Here is a 22,766-nt window from a genome sequence, read left to right on the forward strand (position 1 = left end):
AAGAAGGTCCTTTGATCCTTGTTTAAGACTAAGGAGGGCGTTGTCACTGGCCTGCATGAACGAGTGATTTGAGAAAAGACTTCATTTTTTCTTGAAAGTCATGGAAATTGTACAACAAGGGGTCGTTGTTTACTACTAACGGCACTGCCCATTCTGCGGCAGTGCCCGCTAAATAGGAAATAACAAAAGCCACCTTCGCGGCGTCATCGGGGAAGGCAGCTGCTTTACAGACAAAGTGCAATTGGCATTGATTCATAAAGACGCTATATTTTGAGCTGTCACCATGAAACCTCTCGGGCATTGCTAATGGAACAGGACTAGGGGTGTGTGCGGTAACCTGAACTGGAGGTAGGCCTTCTCCCCGAGAGGAGGCAGGAGACTGGGTAGGGACTGTGAAGAGTGCTGGTTGGATATAATTTGTTCCACTCTTCGGGATTGTGTCAGGATTCCTAAGTTGCAAACTTCAGTCTGTAATCGTTGGTTCTCAGACCTTAACCTCCCTATTTCTGATTGAAGGTCTACCAAAGCATTAGCTAATTCCTCTAAGGAAGGACTCTGTAAGGGGGTATGTAGGACAGGATCCAAGGGAACACTAAGTCCTTCAAGCTCCATCTTCGCTTGGGTGGAATGAATTCGTGGGCTTGGCTTTCTGTCAATGATCCAACGAATTCCTCCCCAGTGGAACTCACCCGGCTAGGCTGCAGTTTCGCAAGACCATGACTGAGTTCTGCTAGGAGGAAGTATCATCTCCAAAATGGGTTCTGTGTTACCACACTGTAAGCAGGAATAAGAAGAGCGAGTGCCGTTTAGTGCATGTGCCTGTTAGGGTGAGCCCGAAATTAAACACTTTTAAATGTCAGAGAAACTTGCAGAAACACAACCTCTCCATGGAACTCCCCATTCTAAGCTATGAATATGTTCATACCTTGGATACCTTGAGTGGGCATTCTGTTACTAATTTGTGGTTGTGTAGGTAATTTTTCATGAATCTCTAAATGGATTTGAGGAGGCCCAGTAAACAAACTGAACACCACTATTAACTCATCACCCATAATGTGCAATCGTAAATATACTATGGCAAAATATTTTAAACTGGGTTTATTCAACAGCAAATACATATTCAAGAATCACAGATCAATGGCAGTGATGATTTATATATACGAGGAAGTGAATGTGTTCAAAAGGCTGCATCATGGAAAAGACGAAAAAGGGCCTTGGAGAGATGGTACTTCTTGTCTGAGGAGTGGACTTGACTAAAGGAGCAAGAGTCATAAAGAATTAATAAGGGCTGCCTAAATCAAAGAACAGAGGGCTGTATGTGTGAAGGGAATAGCCGGGAACAGATACTAAGTACCCAAGTCTGTGCACAAGACTTTAGTCTTAAATGACTCTGAAATGTGTGCCTCAGCAAAACAAAGATGGTCGTGAGTGTGGAAAATCTAACCTTGGAACAAAGCCCTTGTCTCTCATTGATAATGGGCAAAGGGTATCTCTAGTTCCCTCTTAGCATGGTAAGCATGAGCAAATCAGTGCCAAACAGGATATTCTTCAGCTTTTCACAAACATAAATCAACAGACTGAATATACTAACCTCTTCAAGTGATTTTTTCTCAATTGTCCGATCCAGCTTCTGGTCAGCAACATTTGTTGTAGGTAACTGGAAGAAACAAAAAAAGAACTAACTGTCAATGATCCAACGAATTCCACAGGAGCGAAGATGTAAGTTCCGCACACTTTCCACAAACAGCACCAGGAGAACCAGAGTAAGTGCTCACTAGTGGTTGTTCACTAAAAGTGTGGGGAATAAACCAAAAGAGTGACCACCACTCTTCCCCAGATGATTTAGTCAGGTGTTTGGTCCCAGCAGCTTGAAGGTGTAGGAAGCTGTAAGGATATAAAGAAGAGTGACAAATATACAATAGATGCACTAAATCAGAGACCCCTATACACATTGACACACGACAGGAGATCCTGCACTCACCCCATCAACTGTGTTGGAATTCCTCTGTAATCTTCTTCCATGAAGGGTAACAAGTAGCAAGAAGAAGTAAGGGAAACACAGCGCAACTGGGACAACCCTAATGCTGACTAGCACTACCTAATGAAGAGATGGCACAAATGAAAGCAGTCTCTCACTTGGTTCTGCTCCAAATACAAGGAGTGGAACACACAAGAGGAAAATAAACAGAAACGAAATAAAGGCTCGTCTCGTTGTCCGGCTCTGGGAACTGGGCAGAACACACAAGAGAGAGCATTAAGGGCAAGCCTCTGTGTCCGGCTCGGGGTGGGGAGGAGCGGAACAAAACGAGCACTGGTTGCGGAGGCTCGCTTGTCCGGCTCGGAAGGAACTCGGGCGGAACACACAAGACCAAGGAGGGCAAGTCTCGGTGTCCGGCTCGGGGTGAGGAGGAGGAGCGGAACACACAAGAACAAGGAGGGTAAGACTCGGTGTCCGGCTCGGGGTGAGGAGGAGGAGAGGAACACACAAGAACAAGGAGGGCAAGCCTCGGTGTCCGGCTCAGGGTGAGGAGGAGGAGCGGAACACACGAGTACTCGAGGGACAGGCTAGGTGACTGATGCAGCCGAGTGATGGGAACGGGCAACTCCAAAAAGGGGATCTTGGAGCTTCCTAAGCAATAGTAGCAACAAACTACTCGCCGCTCATAATGGAATGAAGGGGGAAAATAGAACGCACAATCGTACCAGGAGTTGAGTCACCAAAGGCGTCGCGGGTATAGCGTTCTGTAAAATACCAAGCAGTCGCCAAAACAGGAGCAACGGATTTCACAGGCAAACAGGAACTGGGGTATCGGTGAGGGGCGTGGTCACGACCAGGAAGCAGTAAGCCAAGCAAGGCGTTACTGTGGAGGCGGGCTCTTAAAGGTTCCAGGGACCGTCTCACAACTCAAGTTTCTGGTAGAAAGGGAGGAAAATACCGCTGTGCGTCTGTCAATGTGGGTCTCTGGCCTCTACCTAGATTCTTCTCCTAACACTAACATTTACAACAAAATAAAATTGTGTGTGGGGTAATTTGGCATTTGGATTTCACAAATCATTGAGGTTTATCTGATGTGGTCACTGGGTTTCTAATGCCCCTTACCTCCTTACATTGGGGATGGAGTCATAAGTGCAAGTGAGAACATAATTCTAAGAAATAGAGCTATGGAAATACCTCCACAAGAAATACATTTGGGTGATGGGAAATGAACAGGTGTACGAGTAGTCTAAAAATTGTAACAGTATATACCTAACATAAAATATGATGGAATGAATGATTACAATTAGTCTAACCACTGGCAGTCGCTTCGTGTAGCATTCCAACCCATCATTCTTTTGTCCACCATGCTATTTCAGATTAAACCCAGTGATATGCAAAATAACGATTGGCTGAGACTCAGCCCCGAGTAAGAAAGCAAGTTACTTACCTGTAACTTTGGTTCCCCAGTATTGGTACTTTCATAGATTCCCATGCTTTGTATCATTCCACGTCGTCGGAATGGGAGCCTCGGTAATAGAAAAATACCATAGCAGTAGGTACAAAAGTGAAAGACAGGCCTAGGCCTCATCTCATTTTGTAGCCTATCCGCCTCTTTTTGTAAAAGAGACCAAAATATTTGCAACAACCAATCAGAGTAGCCTCACCCAATAGAACCCTCCTGAAAGAGCCTCAGAGCCTCAGATTTTCGTAGCCGTTGTGTAGAAGTAATTACATTTGCTGAAGGCTGAGCTTTCCCAGGGGAGGCGGGAGGGCGCATGGGAATCTATGAAAGTACCAATACTGGGGAACCAAAGTTACAGGTAAGTAACTTGTTTTCTTGCCCCAGTATTGGACTTTCACAGATTCCCATGCTTTGTATCAGAGTAGCTAGCAGTAAGCCATAAATGCACATTCTGTTACATGCATATCAGCATAACACATCATAAACATTATTATGAAATACCAAATGTGCAATGAAGGAAGGAGGGATAGAAAGGAAAGCTCACCGCTCATTGGAATAAATTCCTCAGGACTACTTGTCCGACTGCTGTATCACTCCTTGTGGAAGAATCCAAACAGTAGTGTTTCGTGAAAGAATGGGCACTGCTCCACGTAGCTGTCCTACAAATATCCTTAATAGGGACACCAGAGAACAGAGCCGTAGATGATGACACTGATCTCGTAGAATGAGCCTTGATCCGTCCCCTCAGCGGCTTCCCCGCTGCTTGATGACAGAAATGAATCGTGCTGGCAATCCAACGTGAGATCCCCTGCTTTGACAGGGCCAAACCTTTCCTTGGAGCGCAAAAAGCGACAAAAAGTTGCGAAGTCTTTCTGAATTCCTTCGTACGTTGAAGATAAAACTTCAAGCATCTTTGGACATCCAAAGTGTGGAGGGATCTCTCCGCCAGAGATGAATGTCGAGGAAAGAAAGTCTTTAGTACTATAGGTTCATTTAGGTGAAAATCCGAAGGGACCTTTGGAATAAATTTCGGATTTGTCCGTAAGATAAGAGCCTCTTTTTTGAATTGTAGAAAGGCTCAACAATTGTGAGTGCTTTAAGTTCCCCAACTCTCCTGGCTGATGTTATCGCCAGAAGAAAAGCAATCTTCCAGGACACAAAATTCATGTCCGCTCGTTGTATTGGTTCAAAAAGAGCCCTCATGAGATGAGCAAGGACCAGGTTGAGTTGCCAAATTGGAGGAGGAGGTCTTACCGGAGGGTAAGCCCTGAATAGACCCTTCCGGAATTGCTTGATCACCCTCGCGGACCATAAGAAGAGCCAGAGGTTGTTCGCCTGAACCTCGAAATCGCTGCCAGATACACTTTAATGGAAGAATGTTGAAGTCCTGACTTGGCCAAAGTCAATATGTATGGTAAGATTTTATGAGGAGCCGAAGTAAAAGGATGAAGATTTTCCTTTTGGCACCATGCACAAAAGCGCTTTCATTTTGCACGATAGGTCCTATTTGTACTAGGAGCCCGAGCTTGAGCTAAAATGTCCTTACAATCTTGAGAGATATCTAAAGCATTGAACTTCCAGGGCTCAGGAGCCAAGCTGTCAATTGCAGAGAGCTCGGGTCCGGATGCATCACTTGGCCCTGGGACATCGTCAGCAGGGTAGGAATTGGACGCAGGAGAATTTGTTGATCCTGAGATAGAAGGAGGAGCTCTGTGAACCAAAATTGGCGGGGCCAAGATGGGGCTATTAAAATCATGGTGCAGGGTTCCGTCTTGAGTTTCCTCAGTATCCTTGGTATCAAAGGAATCGGTGGAAAGGCGTAAAGAAATGCGCCTGACCAGGCTATCGAAAGGGCATTCCCCAGCGACCCTCGATGGTGATACCTGCTTGCATAGAATTTGCATTTCTTGTTCTGTGGAGTCAATGGGAGCAAAATAAGGGGTACCCCTGAAATAAGTTCCTAAATCAGGGAACATTACACTGGTGTAAATAGGAGCATTTAGGAACAAGATAAATACAGTGGACCTAAACAAATTATTAACTCACGAATACCCAAAATAATTGTCATCGGTTACAAATAAAGATAATAGTTTCATAGGAATATCTTTTTTATTAGAGATTTTTATAAAAATGTATCAAATACAATAAATACACAATAATTCAAGAGATTCATTAACAGAATATTATTACTGAAACATATCAATGAGTATCAGGTCAGACAATCAATGGTCACAATACAGTTCAGAAATGTTAAGTCATAGTAAATCGGAGCATGGCTAGGGAATATGTTCCTACGCGCGTTTCGGCTATGTGCCTTCAACAGGAAGCCATATTTTCAAAGACAAAGATGTGACCTAGAGAGATGCCCCACAGAATCAAGCAGTCATAGAGTTGGTCGATGCCTGGTTGAATAGTTAAAAAGCGTTCTCTGTTTAGAGGCGGTCAATCAGGGCGAGATGTACAAAGCCCTGCGTCAGGGTCCCGGAACTTTCGCCAAGTGTGCCAGAGTATCTACGAAGGTAGTTAAAAACGGTATAAAGGTCCGGGTTCTATGGACGTTGTGGCAGCTCCAGGATGCCTGAGTTACTCGTGTAAACGATGTTGTCGTGTCTGATCAGGTTAGATAGTAGCAGTCAAATTCAAGGCATTCGTGTTATGTGATGATCGGGGCACGGGCTAAAAACTTGCTCAGTGCATCAAAAGTGTAGCGTCGGCGCCAGGATGCGGCGTCCAACCGGCAGTCTACTCGGCAGCCCTCTGCTCCAGTGGAGGAAAGCTGCCGAGTAGACTGCCGGTTGGACGCCGCATCCTGTTGCCGACGCTACACTTACGATGCACTGAGCAAGTTTTTAGCCCGTGCCCCTGATCATCACTTAACACGAATGCCTTGAATTTGACTGCTACTATCTACCCTGATCAGACACGACAACATCGTTTAGACGAGTAACTCAGGCATCCTAGAGCAGCCACATCGTCCATAGAAGCCGGATCTTTATACCGTTTTTAACTACCTTCGTAGATACTCTGGCACACTTGGTGAAAGGTCCGGGACCCTGACGCAGGGCTTTGTACATCTCGCCCTGACTGACCGCCTCTAAACATAGAACCCTTTTTAACTATTCAACCAGGCATCGACCAGCTCTACGACTGCTTGATTCTGTGGGATATCACTCTAGGTCACATCTTTGTCTTTGAAAACATGGCTTCCTGATGAAGGTACATAGCCGAAGCGCGCGTTGGAACATATTCCCTAGGCATGCTCCGATTTACTATGACTTATCATTTCTGAACTGTATTGTGAATATTGATTGTCTGACCTGATACTCATTGATATGTTTCAGTAATAATATTCTGTTAATGAATCTCTTGAATTATTGTGTATTTATTGTATTTGATATATATTTTTAAAAATCTCTAATAAAAAAGATATTCCTATGAAACTATTATCTTTATTTTTAACCGATGACATGTATTTTGGGTATTCGTGAGTTAATAATTTGTTTAGGTCCACTGTATTTATCCTGTTCCTAAATGCTCTTAATTACACCATTGTTCTGTGGATTCGCAAACAGGTCTATAAGAGGAGTGCCCCAACGTGAGAATATTCTGTCGAGCGTTCTCTGATCTAATTCCCATTCATGGGAGACAGACCTTAGGAGGCTCAACGGATCCGCCTGCACATTGAGAGAACCTGGTAGATGTTCTGCTGAGAGAAATATCTGGTGACGAATAACCCATTCCCAGATCTCCTGTGCCTCTTTCGAAAGGAGTTTGGATTTTGTTACTCCCTGCTTGTTCACATAATGCATGGCCGTTGTGTTGTCTGTACGCACCAGGACTGTAGAATTTTGAATTTTTGGAAGGAAAGCTTGTAGAGCTAAATGAATTGCCCTCAGTTCCAGTAGGTTGATGTGAAAAATGCGAAGCTCTGGAGACCAGTGATCGTTCACTTGAAGATCCTGTAGTACAGCTCCCCAGCCTTCCAAAGACGCGTCTGTGGTCAGGACTAACGGAGAGGGAGGAACCGTGAAGGAGAGACCTTCCTCGATATTGCTTGTTATAGTCCACCACCTGATCGCCTCTTTCATGACACGAGTAATCTTTATCCTGTCTTCGAAAGACCCCTCTGTTTGACGCCATTGCAAGTCTAGTTGTTCCGGCAGGGGACGCATGTGAAGCCTGCAGTGCGGATTCAATGCAATGCAAGATGACATCGATCCTAGAAGGGATTTGTACTGACGGACTGAAAGAGTTTGTTTCCTTTGAAATCGTTTGGCAGAAAGAATCAGTCTGTTCTGTCTCTCCTCTGAAGGGAAAGCTTTGCAGAGAGTTGTATCCAGAATGGCACCCAGAAATCTTGCCGACCTGGATGGAAGAAGGACAGACTTGCTTCTGTTTAGGCCTAGACCCAGATGACTGAAAAGCTGAACACAATCCTCGACTGTTTTTGAGGCTGCTTGAGAAGTTGGAGCTTTTATCAGCCAGTCGTCCAAGTAGAGAAACACCTGCAGAGACTGCCTTCTGAGAAAAGCTGCCACTGGTGCCAATACCTTTGTAAAATTCTGCGGTGCAGATCTTAGTCCGAAAGGTAGGACTCTGAACTGAAAGTGGCTCTTGGCTACTGTAAAGCAAAGATACCTCCTGTGGGCCGGATGAATGGGAACATGAAAATATGCGCCCTCTAGATCTAGAGTTGTTATATAATCGCCAGGATTTAGGAGACGCAATATATCCTGGAGAGAAACCATCCGAAAAGAGAGTTTTATGAGATAGGTGTTGAGCTCCCTCAGGTCTAGAATTGGGCGCCACTTTTCTTCCGCCTTGCGAACCAGGAAAAACCTGGAATAGAATCCTTTCCCTCATTGGGTCTGAAGAACCGATTCTATCGCTCCTTTGATGAGAAGCTGTTGGACTTCGAGACGCTGAAGATTTAGATGTTTCAATTCCGTGGCGTGAGGAGCTCTGGATGGTGGAAATTCTTGAAACTCTAGTGTGTGGCCGAATTGTACGATGTTGAGGAGCCACCGATCCGATATAATCATTTTCCAGTTGTGGAGATATTCTGATATCCTGCCCCCCACTGATGTTACTAGAGGGGGAGGAACAGTAGACAGAGCCATGTAGCCGCTATTGTCGTTGAGACGTATCTTTCCCCTGACGTCCCTGTCGTCCTCTTGATGGTTGACGAGAGAAAGACACCGATTGACCCTGGCGCTGTGAGTATTGGGGTTTGCACGACTCAGAGGACTGAGAGTACAAAGAGTAGCGCTGTTGGTTGCCACCTCTGTAAGATGAAAAACCTCTTCCTCTTGCAACCCTAAAAGGAACCTTCCGGTAATTCAAAGACCCCAAAGATCTTGCCGTATCCGTGTCCTTCTTGATGTCTTGAAGGGCATCATCTATATGCTTACCAAAAAGTATTTCTCCATCGTAAGGTAAGTCCAAGATCTTATTTTGGACTTTTTGGCGAAACCAGGTCGCCCGAAGCCAGCCCTGACGCCTTAAAACTGCTGATCTTGCAAGAGCTCGGAAAGCTGTGGTTGCTATGTCCATAGCACAATCTATCACCTCTGAAGATGAACGCTCTCCTTCTTCCAGAATCTTATTGGCCTCTTCCTTTGCACCATCCGGAAGTTGGTCAACAAATGGGGGACAAATTGCACCACATCTGGCGATCATATCTACACAAGATTGCAAGAGCATTAGTAGCTCGGACTAGAGGGCTGGCCATTGAGGAGAACCTTTTCTCCACATTGTCCAGGCGTCTCCCCTCTTTGTCCGGCGGTGTCATCAGAGGCGCTGACGGATTCTTGGACTTTCCTTGCGTCGCCTGGGAAATAACTGAATCCGGCTTTGGTTGACCAGTCAGGCAAGCAGGACTGTTTTCTGGAGCCTTATATTTTTTCTCCAGCCGGGGAAGAACAGGAATGACCGTAGCTGGATTCTGCATTACTTTAGTACCTTCCGACCACACATGCTCAACTATCTCAATTGAACGGATAGATTTTCTGTAAGACTCCTTAAAGTCATAAAGGAAACAGTCCGACTGTACAGTAGTAATAGGAAGACCAAATCTCTTGTACGCCCTCTCCATAAGGTTATGGAAACCTCCAATGTCTGCTGGAGGAGACATAGCAGGAGACATCAATGGTGATACTGGATCCTGAATAACATACTCGTCCCAATCTCTATCCGGGTCAGGGGCTTGATCTACCTGATGATCGTCATCAGTTGAGTTATCATCATCCTCAATAGCAATAACCTCCTGTAGGAGAGTAGGGTCTACTATCCTATGGTCACCCCAATTTTTGCTTTTTGCTTCACTGGTTTTTGACTTAATATGGCTGTAGGCTTGCTAATCAGACCCACAGCCTGCTGTTCTCTCTCTAAATTCACAGACATGTACTATAGGTACATCACCAATTTGGTACTGGACACCTTGTCAGCCACTGTACCATGCACTATAGGAGCTCAGGGCATAGGTGCATCCAAGGCCTACCAGGGGCTGCAGCATATCTTTTGCCACCCCTGGCTGGTTCTTAAATCGACACAACTGGCTGTTCACACAGCTGGGGCAAGGTGGTGTACTCACCCCTTGCTTAGATATAGTATACCTATGTCTAAACCTACATCTGGACACATATACACCTATAAGTCACTCCTATGGCAGGCCTTTACAATCCTGGAGGCAGAGTGCTTGGTTTTATATGAGATGGTGCTCTAGCATGAGCTGAGCCTGTCTGCAGTGGTCGGAACCATTTCCTTACTGCTGTTCCAGTGATACTGCCATACCATATACTCTTAAGTGCATTATAATCCTCACGGTTAATGTTAACTTTGGTTTGGCTTTATCAAAACATGTCGTGTTTGGTGTCATACACTTTGGAATACTACCCCCTCACCAGTTCTGGCGACGGGGGTAGCATTCCACCCTTTTAGAGGGAGAAGACATGTTACTTTACTTAAAACGCGGTTAATCCTAACCAGAGCCTCAGCATCACAAAATGGATGCTGCTGCCCCGACACAAGTCTGACCTCCTGCTGCTGACTGAAACTTGGCAGGGGAGGCCTGGACAAAGGGTTTCCTGTCACAGGGAGGTGCTATACCACCCCAGACAGGAGATAGTGGATTGGAGCAGGGAGGGCTGAAAGAAACTAGACACTGCCTGGGGCGCACAAGGTGTCCCAGGCAAAATCCAGTCAAACCGGTTCTGGGGCACTCCAGCCCCAGCTCTGGCGCGAAACTGGACAAAGGGAAAGGGGTGTAACCACCCCCTTCCTGGGTCCCACCCATAGGAGGGACCTAGCAGGTAATCCAGCCCCTTGATTTGGAATGAAGGTAGGAGCTGTGCAGATGCACATCAGATTATCCTGACTGAAACTAATGAAACGAAACTCTGGACCCTTCGACATCCCACTCGACGTGGAAGACTGAAGAATCTCCCTTGTGGTCAAGGAGTGACCACCCTGTGCAAACAGGCACCATCCAGCACCTCGACGTTTGCTTTGTTGCAGTTCCCGCCGGAACTCGAGCAACAGAGATCGACAAGACCGAGCGTGCCTGTCTTCTAACAGCCCGATCCACAGTCCCTGCAAAGCTGAGACCCGTGGAGGCGACCTGAAGCGTGGGGCCGGCCATCTTAGAAAAACTACGAAGCGCTGACCGTGCAGCATCCGAGGCTCCCTCGAAGCTGTGCATTGGAGTCTGAGAAGCTCCAGCCCCGAGCAGCTTTTGCACCGAAGCTCACCCCTCTACACTCATCGAGTGCTGCGTGGGGCCCTTTTGCATTTTCCTGCTCGACGCGTTGGTCCGGTCGCTTGCCCGTTGGCTAGTGGCCCCAGTACCGACAAACCTTTGAATTTGCTCTGCTAGTCTGGTTGCTCCAGACTGGCCCTTGCTCCCCTGAAAAGGAGCACCCGCTCAAACCTTGCTGGTCCGAGTAAGAAGCGATCTTCGAATCCTGCGTGGGTTGCATTTGCCAAGGCATTTTGACTCCAATCTTGAAGCCGACACCACCGACAGCGAGAGCCTTTGTGGGACAGCTTGTGATTCACTCCAGGACATCCTCGGTGCCCCAGAGACCACGTGGCAGCGGAGAAAAGCTTCACGACAACCACCTGATTGCGCCCGACATTGCCTGGTCCCTTCCTGGTTCCTTCCTGGTCACTGGCTAGTGACCCAGACTCTGTCCCCTCTGCTTTCAGGTACTCTACATCTTCGATTCACCCTTGGATCACACCGGACACTTCACTTCTGGACGCCTGCAGCATCTTCATCTCCAGGCACCATAGATCTTCGTGACGAAACCGGACACATCTTTGCACCTTCCTGTGGGTGAGGTAACTCTTGAACGCCGGTGCCCCTGTAGTGGTGTATACCTCTAGTGTCTAAGTCTAAAGTTTTGTCCTTCTAGTCCAGTCGGAAGACTTAAAACTGTAACTCGATAACTTTTACGCACCATTGACTTTGCATTGGTGCATGCGTGTGCTTTTAGCGCTGCACCCGAATCCCGCGGGCTACTCCCGTCCTAACTGCTGTTAGTCCAGTGTAGTCCCAGCGATTCCCAAGGCCCTAGGCCTTACCACTGATCGATTAGTGATACTTATACCACTTTTTTTGATATATGGTTTGAGTGGCCACCGGCCTCATCCATAATTGTGCAACTTTCATATGTTATACTGTGCTTTTGTTTAAACGCTTGTGCTTCTATACTCATAAAGAGTACAGGGGATTATTCTGAGAATAAATACATATATTTTTTATAATATATAACTTGTGTGGTGTCCTTTCATTTGATATTACAGGATTGCGTATGGTAAAACAGCTGGCTTCACATGTCCTCTTGAGTTAAGCCTTTAGGCTGCTTAGTCCATGCTACCTCTAGGATAGCTTGTCTTTAAGGTTGACTTACAACCACCACCATAAGGGATTGTTTGGACTGATATAAGGTGCCCCCAGAATTGGAGACATCATACATCAGGCCAACTTTTCACATTGGTGAGCAGCGGTACGGATTTGAGCTTGCTGTTGTTTTACCATTGCAATCTTTTATCAAATTGAAAGATCACATTAAGTACCATAGGTACATATAAACAAAGCTTTGCATATTTAAGTTCTACTGAACTTAGTAGTTGTAGATAAAAGGGCTTAGCACACCCTGACTACAACTTACTAGCATGGTACAGTAGGAAAACACTTAGTGTAGGTAAGTGCATCACTTACACATCACTAGAGTCATGTCTGGCACAGGTGAAGCTCCAAGCTCTCTACCTGTGGTGGTTGACCCTCCACAGGCAACCTCCAGCAATGACAAATTCAGCCATAAGGACTTGAGTGCCTTGTGCACTGCAAGGAGGCTACCATTCCTGTCCTGATAGCCATCCTGGAGAAGGATGATCTTGAGAAAGCTAGAATAGTTCCCTCAGGGTCAGGAGAAGGAGTGAACCCCCCAGATACTACGAACACCGCGCCAGCAGTAGAAGTAGAAGATGAGGAGGTGGACCCTGAATCAGAAGGTGAAGAGTCAGATCAGGATCAGAGAGAAAACCAGGGACCAGTTTGAAGGCTTAGCCAAGTCAACTTGGTCCTACATGGGAATGGAGAAGGGAATCAGGGGAGAGGTGTGGCGCCGCGGCCAGGGCGACTGACGCTGGAATCTGGGGATCACGGTTCGATCCCCGGCTCCGGCGGCAGGTTAGCCCAGCACCATGTGACTCTGGGCAATAGCTTGCTTAATCTTCCCGACGGCCCCCAGCGCCTAGAGACCCTTACGGGTGATTGTGCGCTTTACAAATGTGGATTACTTACTTACTTTCCCAGACCCAATGGCAGACTTCTCCCAGGCAATAGAAGAGAGAGATCTACTTCCAGGGATTCTCACATTACTACTGCCTCAAGAGAATCTCAGAGAGGAATGACTTCCCCTCAGAGGAAAGAGAGGCCAGGATGAGAGCTGTTCGACTCCAAATAGAAAGGGAGGAAGTAGCCCTGGCCCAAGCTAGACTTGCTTTGGCAAAAGAACAGAGATTTAGTGGGGAGACTCCCACTGGTGGCAGCATTATCCCTAAGGATAAAGACAGGTCATATGAACATAGAAACCTATGTAAGATTGTGCCCCCCTACAGAGATGGGGATGATATCCACAAATGGATAACTGCTCTGGAGAGGGTCTGCATGGTACAGCAGGTCCCTCAAGATCAGTGGGCAGCAATCTTGTGGCTCTCCTTTTCTGAGAAAGGGAGAGATAAGCTCCTCACTGTTAGACCTGAGGATGCTAAAAACTACTCTGTCTTGAAGAGTGCTCTTATTGAAGGGTTTGGCCTAACCACTGAGCAATACAGGTTGTTGTTCAGAGACACCCAAAAAGCACAGAATCAAGACTGGACTGATTTTGTTGATTGTGCCACTAAGGCTCTGGAGGGTTGGTTGCAGGGAAGTAAAGTCTCAGACTATACAGGATTGTACAATCTTATAATGCGAGAGCAGATCCTAAGTAACTGTCAGAACCAGCAATTGCATCAACACCTTATTGACTCAGATCTGACCTCTCCCCAAGAATTGGGTAAGAAGGCAGACAAATGGGTCAGAACAAGGGTTAAGCAGAAACCCCAGAACCAAGGAGGTGATCAAAAGAAAGTAGACCAGAAGGGTGGATATAAGAAAGAAAAAGACCAGAAGTCTTCTACAGGCCCCCAAAATAATTATAATAAGGAGGGTGGTTCCCAAAATGAAAACAAGAAAAAGAAGGTTGATGGCCCAAAGAAACCTTGGTGCAATACTTGTAAGTCCACTTCCCACTGGGGAAGTGAATGCACTAAGAGAAATCCAGTTCCTACCACTGCAGCCCCTAAGGCACCTGCACCCCCTAGTGCACAAGTTACTACTTGTGTAACGATATATCTGTAAGAGACATTAGTTAGTATTAGATTCCTTACCTTAGAATATCCCCAGGCGTCAGACTGGATCCGGAAATTTTTGCGTAGCAGTACCCTTGCGCGTCTGTAGGCGTCGTCTGCGGCTCCGCGTCCGTCGTCGGCGTCGTGGGCGCCGTGATGACGTCGTCGGAGTACTTAGACGCCGCCTCCGCGTGCTGACACAGCTTTTCCGCGCCAGAAACGCAGAGCCATGTTAAAAACCAACACTGGTGCCATTGAAACTAGGGCCCTGAAAGGGGACAACCCTAACCCTAGATATTGGTTCGCAGAACGGGGAGGATGGGTGGGTCAGTAAGGAATCTAATACTAACTAATGTCTCTTACAGATATATCGTTACACAAGTAGTAACTTGTGCATCTGAAAGAGACACGTTAGTATTAGATTCCTTACCTTAGAATAGATACCCCAGCAATACCAACCCCGGTGGTGGGTCTGCGAACCAATAATCACACCAGAAAGTCCTGGAGGACGGAACGGCCAAAGAAGCCATCCCTCCGGACTTGGCTGTCCAGGCAGTAGTGTCTTGCAAACGTGTGCAGCGATGCCCACGTAGCTGCCTGACAGATGTCTTGTAAGGGCACACCCCTGCCCAGGGCAGTGGTAGTCGCCGTCGCTCGGGTAGAATGAGCCCGCAGTCCAACCGGGGGCTCCTTCCTAGCCAAGGAGTAGCATGCCTGGATACACAGGATGATCCACCGGGAGATGGTCCTCTTGTGCACCGCTTTCCCCTTCTTAGCGCCCACGTAACCAACAAAGAGTTGGTCATCCACCCGGAACTGGCGTGTGCGATCCAAGTAGAATGAGAGCGCACGTTTTGGGTCCAGACGGTGGAGCCGCTCTTCCTCTTTAGAGGGATGCGGTGGCGGGAAGAAGGTTGGCAAGGTGATAGACTGCCCGATGTGGAAGGCCGTGACAACCTTGGGCAGGAAAGAAGGTTTGGTACGCAGCACCACTTTGTACGGATGGACAGAAAGGAAAGGTGGAGTACAAGAAAGGGCCTGGAGCTCACTCACTCTCCTGGCAGAGGTGATGGCAACCAGGAAAGCAGTCTTCAAAGTCAGAAGGCGAAGAGGACAGTTGTGAAGTGGCTCAAAGGGAGCGCACATCAGAAAGGTAAGAACCAGGTTCAAGTCCCACTGAGGCATCACAAACGGAACAGGAGGAAACGTGTGTGTGATGCCCTTAAGAAATCTATTTACAATAGGGGATGTTAGAATTGGGGGTCTCTGGTTGGCGCAAGTTTGCACTTGTGACAAGCAGGGACCCTCTCCTCTAAGTCAGGGCAAAGGATGACCCCTTAGAATTACCCTTGCTCACCCTCTAGGTGTGTGGCGTGAGCAGCCAAGGCTATTCTTCAGGCGTTATGGAGTTAAGCATTTGTAATAACACACACAGTAAAATGTACCAATCCCCCCACAAATGGACACCAGGCTGTGGATATATCAAAATATGATTCTTTATATAAAAATAGATATATCTATGCAGTTCAGACTTAGTACAAGACCAAATAACGTTTTTGTAGCACCACAGATTGTAAATAGGCAACTTCTCTTTTTAGTTCAGGCTTCAATGGAGATTTCTTCTTTACAGGTTCCAACAACAGTTCTTTCTATGTTTTTCTCAAAGTCAATAGTCCTCCTAGCCTCTGGGGGCACTCTGGGGGTACTTTCCCGCCTTCTCCCCTTTCTTTTATGATTGCCCAGGGCCTCATCGATACTCTCGGCTTGCTGTGATTCGAGCTACGAGCCCGCCCTGCCCAAGCTCACGCTTCCCGCGTGAGGCGCGTTCGACACTGTTGGGTCTGGTGACACGTACGGGTCCCACCAGCTATGCGGGACTCGCACTGAGGGGAGCGCAGGGCTTGGACCTGCCAAGGGGGGGACCAGAGGGCACAGAGCGGCGCGAGGCTCTGTCAGGACGGCTCGCGCTGCTGCTCTCTGACACCCAGCGCGGCGCTCACGAGAGGGGGGCGCTGCAGGGACACACGGAGCGGTGCGAGTCTGGTTAGAAGAACGGCTCGCACCGCGGGGGATATTCACAGTACCTTAGTGCGCTGGAAGCCAGAAGCGGGGAAAGAAGGCGTTGCGGGCCCCGAGCCCGATGACGAGACGTTCCTTCTCTTGAAGTCCCGGGGAAGCAGGGACGGCCCGCACTCTTCTAGTGCGCGGCGGGGGCACCTTCGGACTTGTAGGTGGCGGTGGCTTCAGGAGGCAGGTGCGGCCCGGCTCTGGCAGTACCACACGTACTGGGAGCACTTCAGGGGGGCGGCACGGCCTCTCCTCAGAGCAAAGGGCGAAGCGGGGCGGCCGGGTACGCTGTAGACGTACGGCGGCGGCCCGAGGCGTAGATCACCCTCGGTTGAGGAATTCCTGCGGGAGGGGCGAGAGGGAGCACACAACGCGCTCCAGTAGCAGGCGGCAACAGGGGAGCAGGCGGCCAGGTCCACGGGGAAGAGAGCGACTCTAAGAAGAGCGAGGCTCTCACAGGACACGGGCTGCCAGGCTCCTGGGTGTCACGGCCCTAGGAGGGGGCGAAGGGGCACAAGGTCTCAGCTCCAGAAGGGAAGCACACGGCCAAAATAGAAGCGAGCGAAGGCACAATGAACCCACTAGTCCTGGGGTCCAGATCAGGGGGCAAGCTCACTCAAGCCCTTGGAGAATGTTTAGAGCACAAAGCAACAAAGTCTTTTCTCAGCAAGTCTTCTCCTCTCCTTTCTCAGCAAGGCAAGCAGCAGGCCAGTCCTTCCAGCGTCTTCTTCTCCTTCTAGTCGGGTAGAGGTCCTTTGTGGTAAAACAGGATTCTGATTTACAAGGAGCAGGGCTCCTACTTTTATACAGAGTTTCTTTTGTTCTTACAGGCCAGGGGGGCCTTTGCATAACTGCTCTCAGCCTCTGAGCATTTGTTGGGGGTACTTCTGGCTTCTGCTTTCAGTGTGTGGGCAGGCACATCAGACGCTCCACAGGGGGGCGGAGCCAGCATTGTGGAGACAGGGGCAGCCAGGAGTACCTTGTTGACAGTGCTTCGCCCTTCCTGGGCCAGGTGCAGGCTGAGTCATCAGTCGCTCCCCAGGGGGGCGGAGCCAGCATTGTGGTGGCAGAGCACAGCCTGATGAAGAGTCCAGGGAAACTCCTACCTCCCACTAAGGTGTAATCCTTCCATTCACTACCTGTCATCCCCCAGCCCTGTCACTCACACAACCCAGACAGTCAGATACACATCCAAGCAGAGGCGGGCTGAAATGGTTAGGCAAGCAAATGCTAACTTTCTAAAAGTAGCATTTGCAAACACAGGATATTAAAATAAACTTTACTAAAATAAGTATTTTATTATTCTGAGTTCAGGCATACTAAACATTAATTTCTACCTTGTTCCCTGAGCCTGCTGGGATTATAGAGTGTAATAATTCCAGCAGCCCATCTGGCCTAAAGGGAACAGGTAGCCTTACAACAGTGAAAAACGAATTTGGCAGTAATTCACTATTAGGACATGCCACACACATCAGAGCATGTCCTACCTTACACTAACAATGCACCCTGCCCTTGGGCCTACCATAGGGGTGACTAATATGAAGTTAAGGGAAGGTTTAGGGGCTGGCAAGTGTGTGCACTTGCCCAGCCAGCATGACAGTACAGACTGCACGCAGGTTCTGCAATGGCAGACCCTAGACACATTTTAAGGCTGCTTCTGTGGGTGGCGCAACCAGCGCTGCAGGCCCACTAGCAGTATTGGCATTTACAAGCCCTGGCACTCCTGGTGCACTTTACTGGGGACTGACAGTAAATCCAATGAACCAATCATGGACATCAATCACATATTCACTTTACAGTAGGGAGCACTTGCACTGCGGCACGGGTTGGCCGTGGCGCAGTGCCCTGAGGTGCGGACACCAGCAAAAACATCTGAGGCACAACAGCAAAAAGTGGAAGGGAAACTCAAGCCATGGTGCCAGGTCTAACACGTGTCCCCTCCAGCTGAAATGTGGGGGGAACTACCCTTCCCCAGGGAGTTCCTCATCACTAAGGCGGAAAAACCTGGACAGACCGTCAGCGTTGGCGTGATCTGTGCCAGGGCGATGTTCCACCGTGAAGTCCATACCCTGTAGGGAGATGGACCACCTCAACAGTTTTGGGTTCTCACCCCTCATCTGCATCAACCATCTGAGGGGCCTGTGGTCTGTCTGAACCCGGAAGTGAGACCCAAACAAGTAGGGTCTTAGCTTCTTCAGTGCCCAGACCACAGCGAATGCTTCTCGCTCTACTGCACTCCACCTACTTTCCCGTGGAAGTAACCTCCTACTGATGAAGGCTACAGGTTGGTCCCAGCCCTCCTCAGTCATCTGTGAGAGAACAGCTCCTACACCATGCTCTGAAGCGTCTGTCTGCACCAGAAATTCCTTGGAGAAATCAGGAGCCAGGAGCACGGGCGCCGTGCACATGGCAGTTTTCAGGGTGTCAAAAGCCTTCTGACAGGTGTCAGTCCAAATCACATTCCTGGGCTGCTTCTTAGAAGTCAGCTCTGTCAAGGGGGTCACAATAGTGCCATAGCCCTTGACAAACCTCCTGTAATACCCAGTGAGCCCCAGGAAGGCTCTCACTGCAGTCTGGGTCTTGGGGGGTTCCCAAGCCAGGATGGTCTCAATTTTGGGTTGCAAGGGTGCCACCTTGCCACTCCCCACTTGGTGTCCCAAGTACACCACGGAACCCTGCCCAATCTGGCACTTGCTTGCCTTGATTGTGAGGCCTGCCTTGCGCAGGGCAGTCAACACTTCCCAGAGGTATCGCAGGTGTTCTGGCCAGGTACCACTGAACACTGCGATGTCATCCAGGTAGGCGGCACTGAACTCATCCAGCCCAGCCAACACCTGGTTGACCAACCTCTGAAAGGTGGCAGGGGCATTCTTCATTCCAAATGGCATAACCCGGAACTGGAAATGCCCATCTGCTGTAGAGAATGCTGACCTCTCTTTTGCACCATCGGTCAAGGCGATCTGCCAGTACCCAGACGTTAAATCAAACGTGCTGAGGAACCGGGCAGCCCCTAGCCGATCAATGAGCTCATCAGCTCTGGGGATAGGGTGCGCGTCAGTCTTGGTGACTGAATTGAGTCCTCTGTAGTCCACACAGAACCTGAGTTCAGGTGTGGCTCCCGGCGCAGCAGCCTTTGGGACCAAGACCACGGGGCTGGACCAAGAACTGCTGGAGGACTCAACCACCCTAAGAGCAAGCATCTTGGAGACCTCCTCCTTGATGCAGGCCCTGACCCTGTCAGTCACTCTGTAAGCCTTATGCTTCACAGGTAAGCTGTCTCCTGTGTCCACATCATGGACGCACCAATCTGTGACACCAGGAACCAGGGAGAACAGATCTGGAAACTGCCCCAGCAATTGGCGGCAGTCTTCCTGTTGCTCAGGTGTCAGGGTGGGTGAGAGGTTAACTCCATCCACTGACCCATCTTTCTCAGAGGCCACTAAGAGGTCAGGTAGAGGCTCAGACTCCTCCTCCATTCCATCATCAGTGGCCAACAACATGCCCACTTCGGACCTTTGCAAGTGGGGCTTCAGGCGGTTAACATGTAGGACCCTCAAAGGGTTCCTGGGAGACTGCATGTCCACCAAGTAGGTTACTGGACTCTTGCGCTCCACAACCTCAAATGGACCTGTCCACTTATCCTGAAGTACACAAAGCTCCACTGGGGCCAAGACCCACACCTGCTGTCCAGGCTGAAGCTCTACCAGAGTGGCATTCTGGTCGTACCACCGCTTCATCTCTTCCTGGCTGGCTTCCAGATTTGCCTCAGCAAGTTGTCTGAAGCGCCTGGTCTGGTTTCTGAAGGCCAGCATGTAACTGTATACATTCTGGGGAGGTTTCCTGGGAGATTGCTCCCAGCCTTCCTTTACCAAACTCAGAGGTCCTCTTACGGGGTGACCATACAGCAGTTCAAGGGGGCTGAACCCTAGGGACTTCTGTGGCACCTCACGGTATGCAAAGAGCAGGCATGGTAAGAGGACGTCCCACTCACGCCTCATTGGACCTTCTAGGCCCATGATCATGCCTTTCAGGGTTCGGTTGAATCTCTCAACCAACCCGTTTCCTTGGGGATGGTAAGGGGTGGTGAACTTGTAGGTTACACCACACTCTTGCCAAAGGGACTTCATATATTTGGATATGAAGTTGGTCCCCCTGTCGCTCACCACCTCTAGAGGGAATCCCACTCGGGAGAAAATTCCCATCAGTGCATGTCCCACCATGGGGGCCGTCACTGTCCTCAGAGGGATGGCTTCAGGGTACCGGGTGGCATGGTCCACCAAGACCAGGATGAACCTGTTGCCCATGGCTGTCTTGGGGTCCAGAGAGGCCCAACAATTTCAATACCCACTCGTTGGAATGGAGTGCTGACGACAGGGAATGGTTGGAGGGGAGCCTTGTTCTTCCCTCCGCACTTCCCACTTGCCTGGCAAGTCTGACAGGTCCTACAATGAGCATCTGAGCTCTTGTGCATTTGGGGCCAGTAGAAGTGGGTGACAAGCCTATCATAGGTCTTGTCCATCCCCAAATGTCCTGCTAACGGCACATCATGAGCCAGTCCCAGTAGGAAGGCTCTGAACTTCTGGGGTACCACCAGCACACGGGCTGACCCAGGTTCAGCAGCCTTAGTCTCTGAATACAGGAGGTCATTCTCCCAGTACACATAATGTGTCTTGGCCTGAACACCATTGGCCTGGTCTGCAGCCTGCTGCCGCATACCCACGAGAGAAGGGCATTCTTTCTGCTCCCTGCAGAATTCCTCCCTGGAGGGGCCTCCTTCTTGCTGCCAATGGGTCAGCTCAGGCAGGTCCCCCAGTTCAGCAATTTGTTCCCCAGTAGGCTCCAGGGCATCCCCCTCAAGGTCTGCTTCTTCCTGGACCGTGGGAACAACAGGGGCCAGTTTCCCGCGCCCCCTGCGCCTTCTCTCTAAGGCCGGTTCCTGGGCCTCTCCTTCAGGCCCCAGGACCTCTTGATCACCCCTACTGGCTGCCATTGACCGGGTGGTCACGCACGCCCAGTCAGGCAGACCCACCATCTTCAGGTGAGTCGTTTTCTCCACCTTTTCCCAAGGGGAGTCCTCCAAGTCATTCCCTAGCAAACAGTCCACAGGCATGGTTTTCCTCACACAGACCTGCAGAGTACCAGAGACCCCCCCCCCACTCGAAGGGAACATGAGCCATCGGACACTGACTCTCTGAATTGTCAGCGTTGACAACCCTACAGTAGGCATGGGGTACATCCTGCTCTTGAGACACCAGGTGCTGCCTCACTGCAGTCACACTGGCTCCTGTATTTCTAAGAGCCTCAGCTTTCCTACCATTGATGGTCACCACCTGCCCATATTTCTTAGTCTTAGAGGGCAGGTAGTTTGTAGGGACCATCTCACTGTCTCCTAGTGAGACTAGGGTCATCTGAACAGGATCTCCACCCCCTGGGACCAGTACTTCTTCTCCTAAGTGAACACTAGTCACTTGCCGGGGTGGAGCACCAGTGGGTGCTGGTTTACCAAACAGGCGACACTTGGGGTCACTGGCTATGTGCCCCGGGTCACCACATCTGAAACAATTGAAGGGCCCCTTTGGAACAGGCCTACCTGTCGGGGCCCCATTCTGCTTTGGGGGTGGGGGGGGCTGAGAACCTCGCTGCTGATTCCCTTGGGGATTACTTTGGGGGCCTTTAGGGAACCCTTTCTGTTTACCCCTGTCCCCCCCACTCTTCTGCTGGGGACCCTGCCCACCCTTGGCGGAGTCTCCCACTGGACCCTTGTGGACCCTGGTGCTGAGCCAGCGGTCCGCCTCCTCAGCAAGCTTCCTCGGGTTGGACAGCTTGCTATCAATCAGGTGCTGGCGTAGCTCAGGAAAACAGTTGTCAGACAAGTGCTCCCATGCAATTAAATTAAAGAGACTTTGAAAATCATTCACCTTATTACCCTTCACCCAACCATCCAGGGCTCTGCAAAAAAAAGTCACATACTCCACATATGTAGTCCCAGGACGCTTTGCACACCCCCTGAACCTCTGTCTATACATTTCAGGGGTAAGCCCATACCTGGTCATTAAGGCCTCTTTCATGCGGGGATAGGAACTCTGTTCTTCAGTGGGCAAATCTAGCAGGGTGTCCCGCCCTTCGCTAAGGAACCTCCCCCACAACCCCGCTCCCCAATCCTTGTCAGGGACCCGGTGGGAGGACATGGCTACCTCATATGCCCTAAACCACTGTCCTATGTCATCCCCTCTAAAGAACTCTTTAACTACATCTTTGGGGATGTACACCCTGGACTCTACCTGCACCGGCGTTGTGCTGCCACCAGAAGGAGTTGTTCCCAAACCTCTCAGCTCCAACTCCTTCAATCTCAGGTTGTGCTCA

The 22,766-nt window shown here is 49.3% G+C and overlaps 1 protein-coding gene across 17 annotated transcripts in view; it reads right to left on the reverse strand.

Moving 5' to 3' along the window:
* LOC144823305 (uncharacterized) overlaps positions 1-22,766 on the reverse strand; it is a 559,034-nt gene that overhangs the window by 147,944 nt on the left and 388,324 nt on the right. For 14 of the 17 annotated variants that reach the window (XM_078681830.1, XM_078681822.1, XM_078681741.1 and 11 more), the window contains one exon: positions 1,592-1,657. The exons of the other annotated variants lie outside the window; for them this stretch is intronic. In XM_078681830.1, the coding sequence (XP_078537956.1) occupies positions 1,592-1,657 (66 nt within the window). The remainder of the gene's footprint in view (positions 1-1,591; positions 1,658-22,766) is intronic. 17 annotated transcript variants of the gene reach the window in all.

The sequence above is a fragment of the Lissotriton helveticus genome, chromosome 1_1 (assembly GCF_964261635.1).
Source record: "Lissotriton helveticus chromosome 1_1, aLisHel1.1, whole genome shotgun sequence".
Classification (NCBI taxonomy): domain Eukaryota; kingdom Metazoa; phylum Chordata; class Amphibia; order Caudata; family Salamandridae; genus Lissotriton; species Lissotriton helveticus.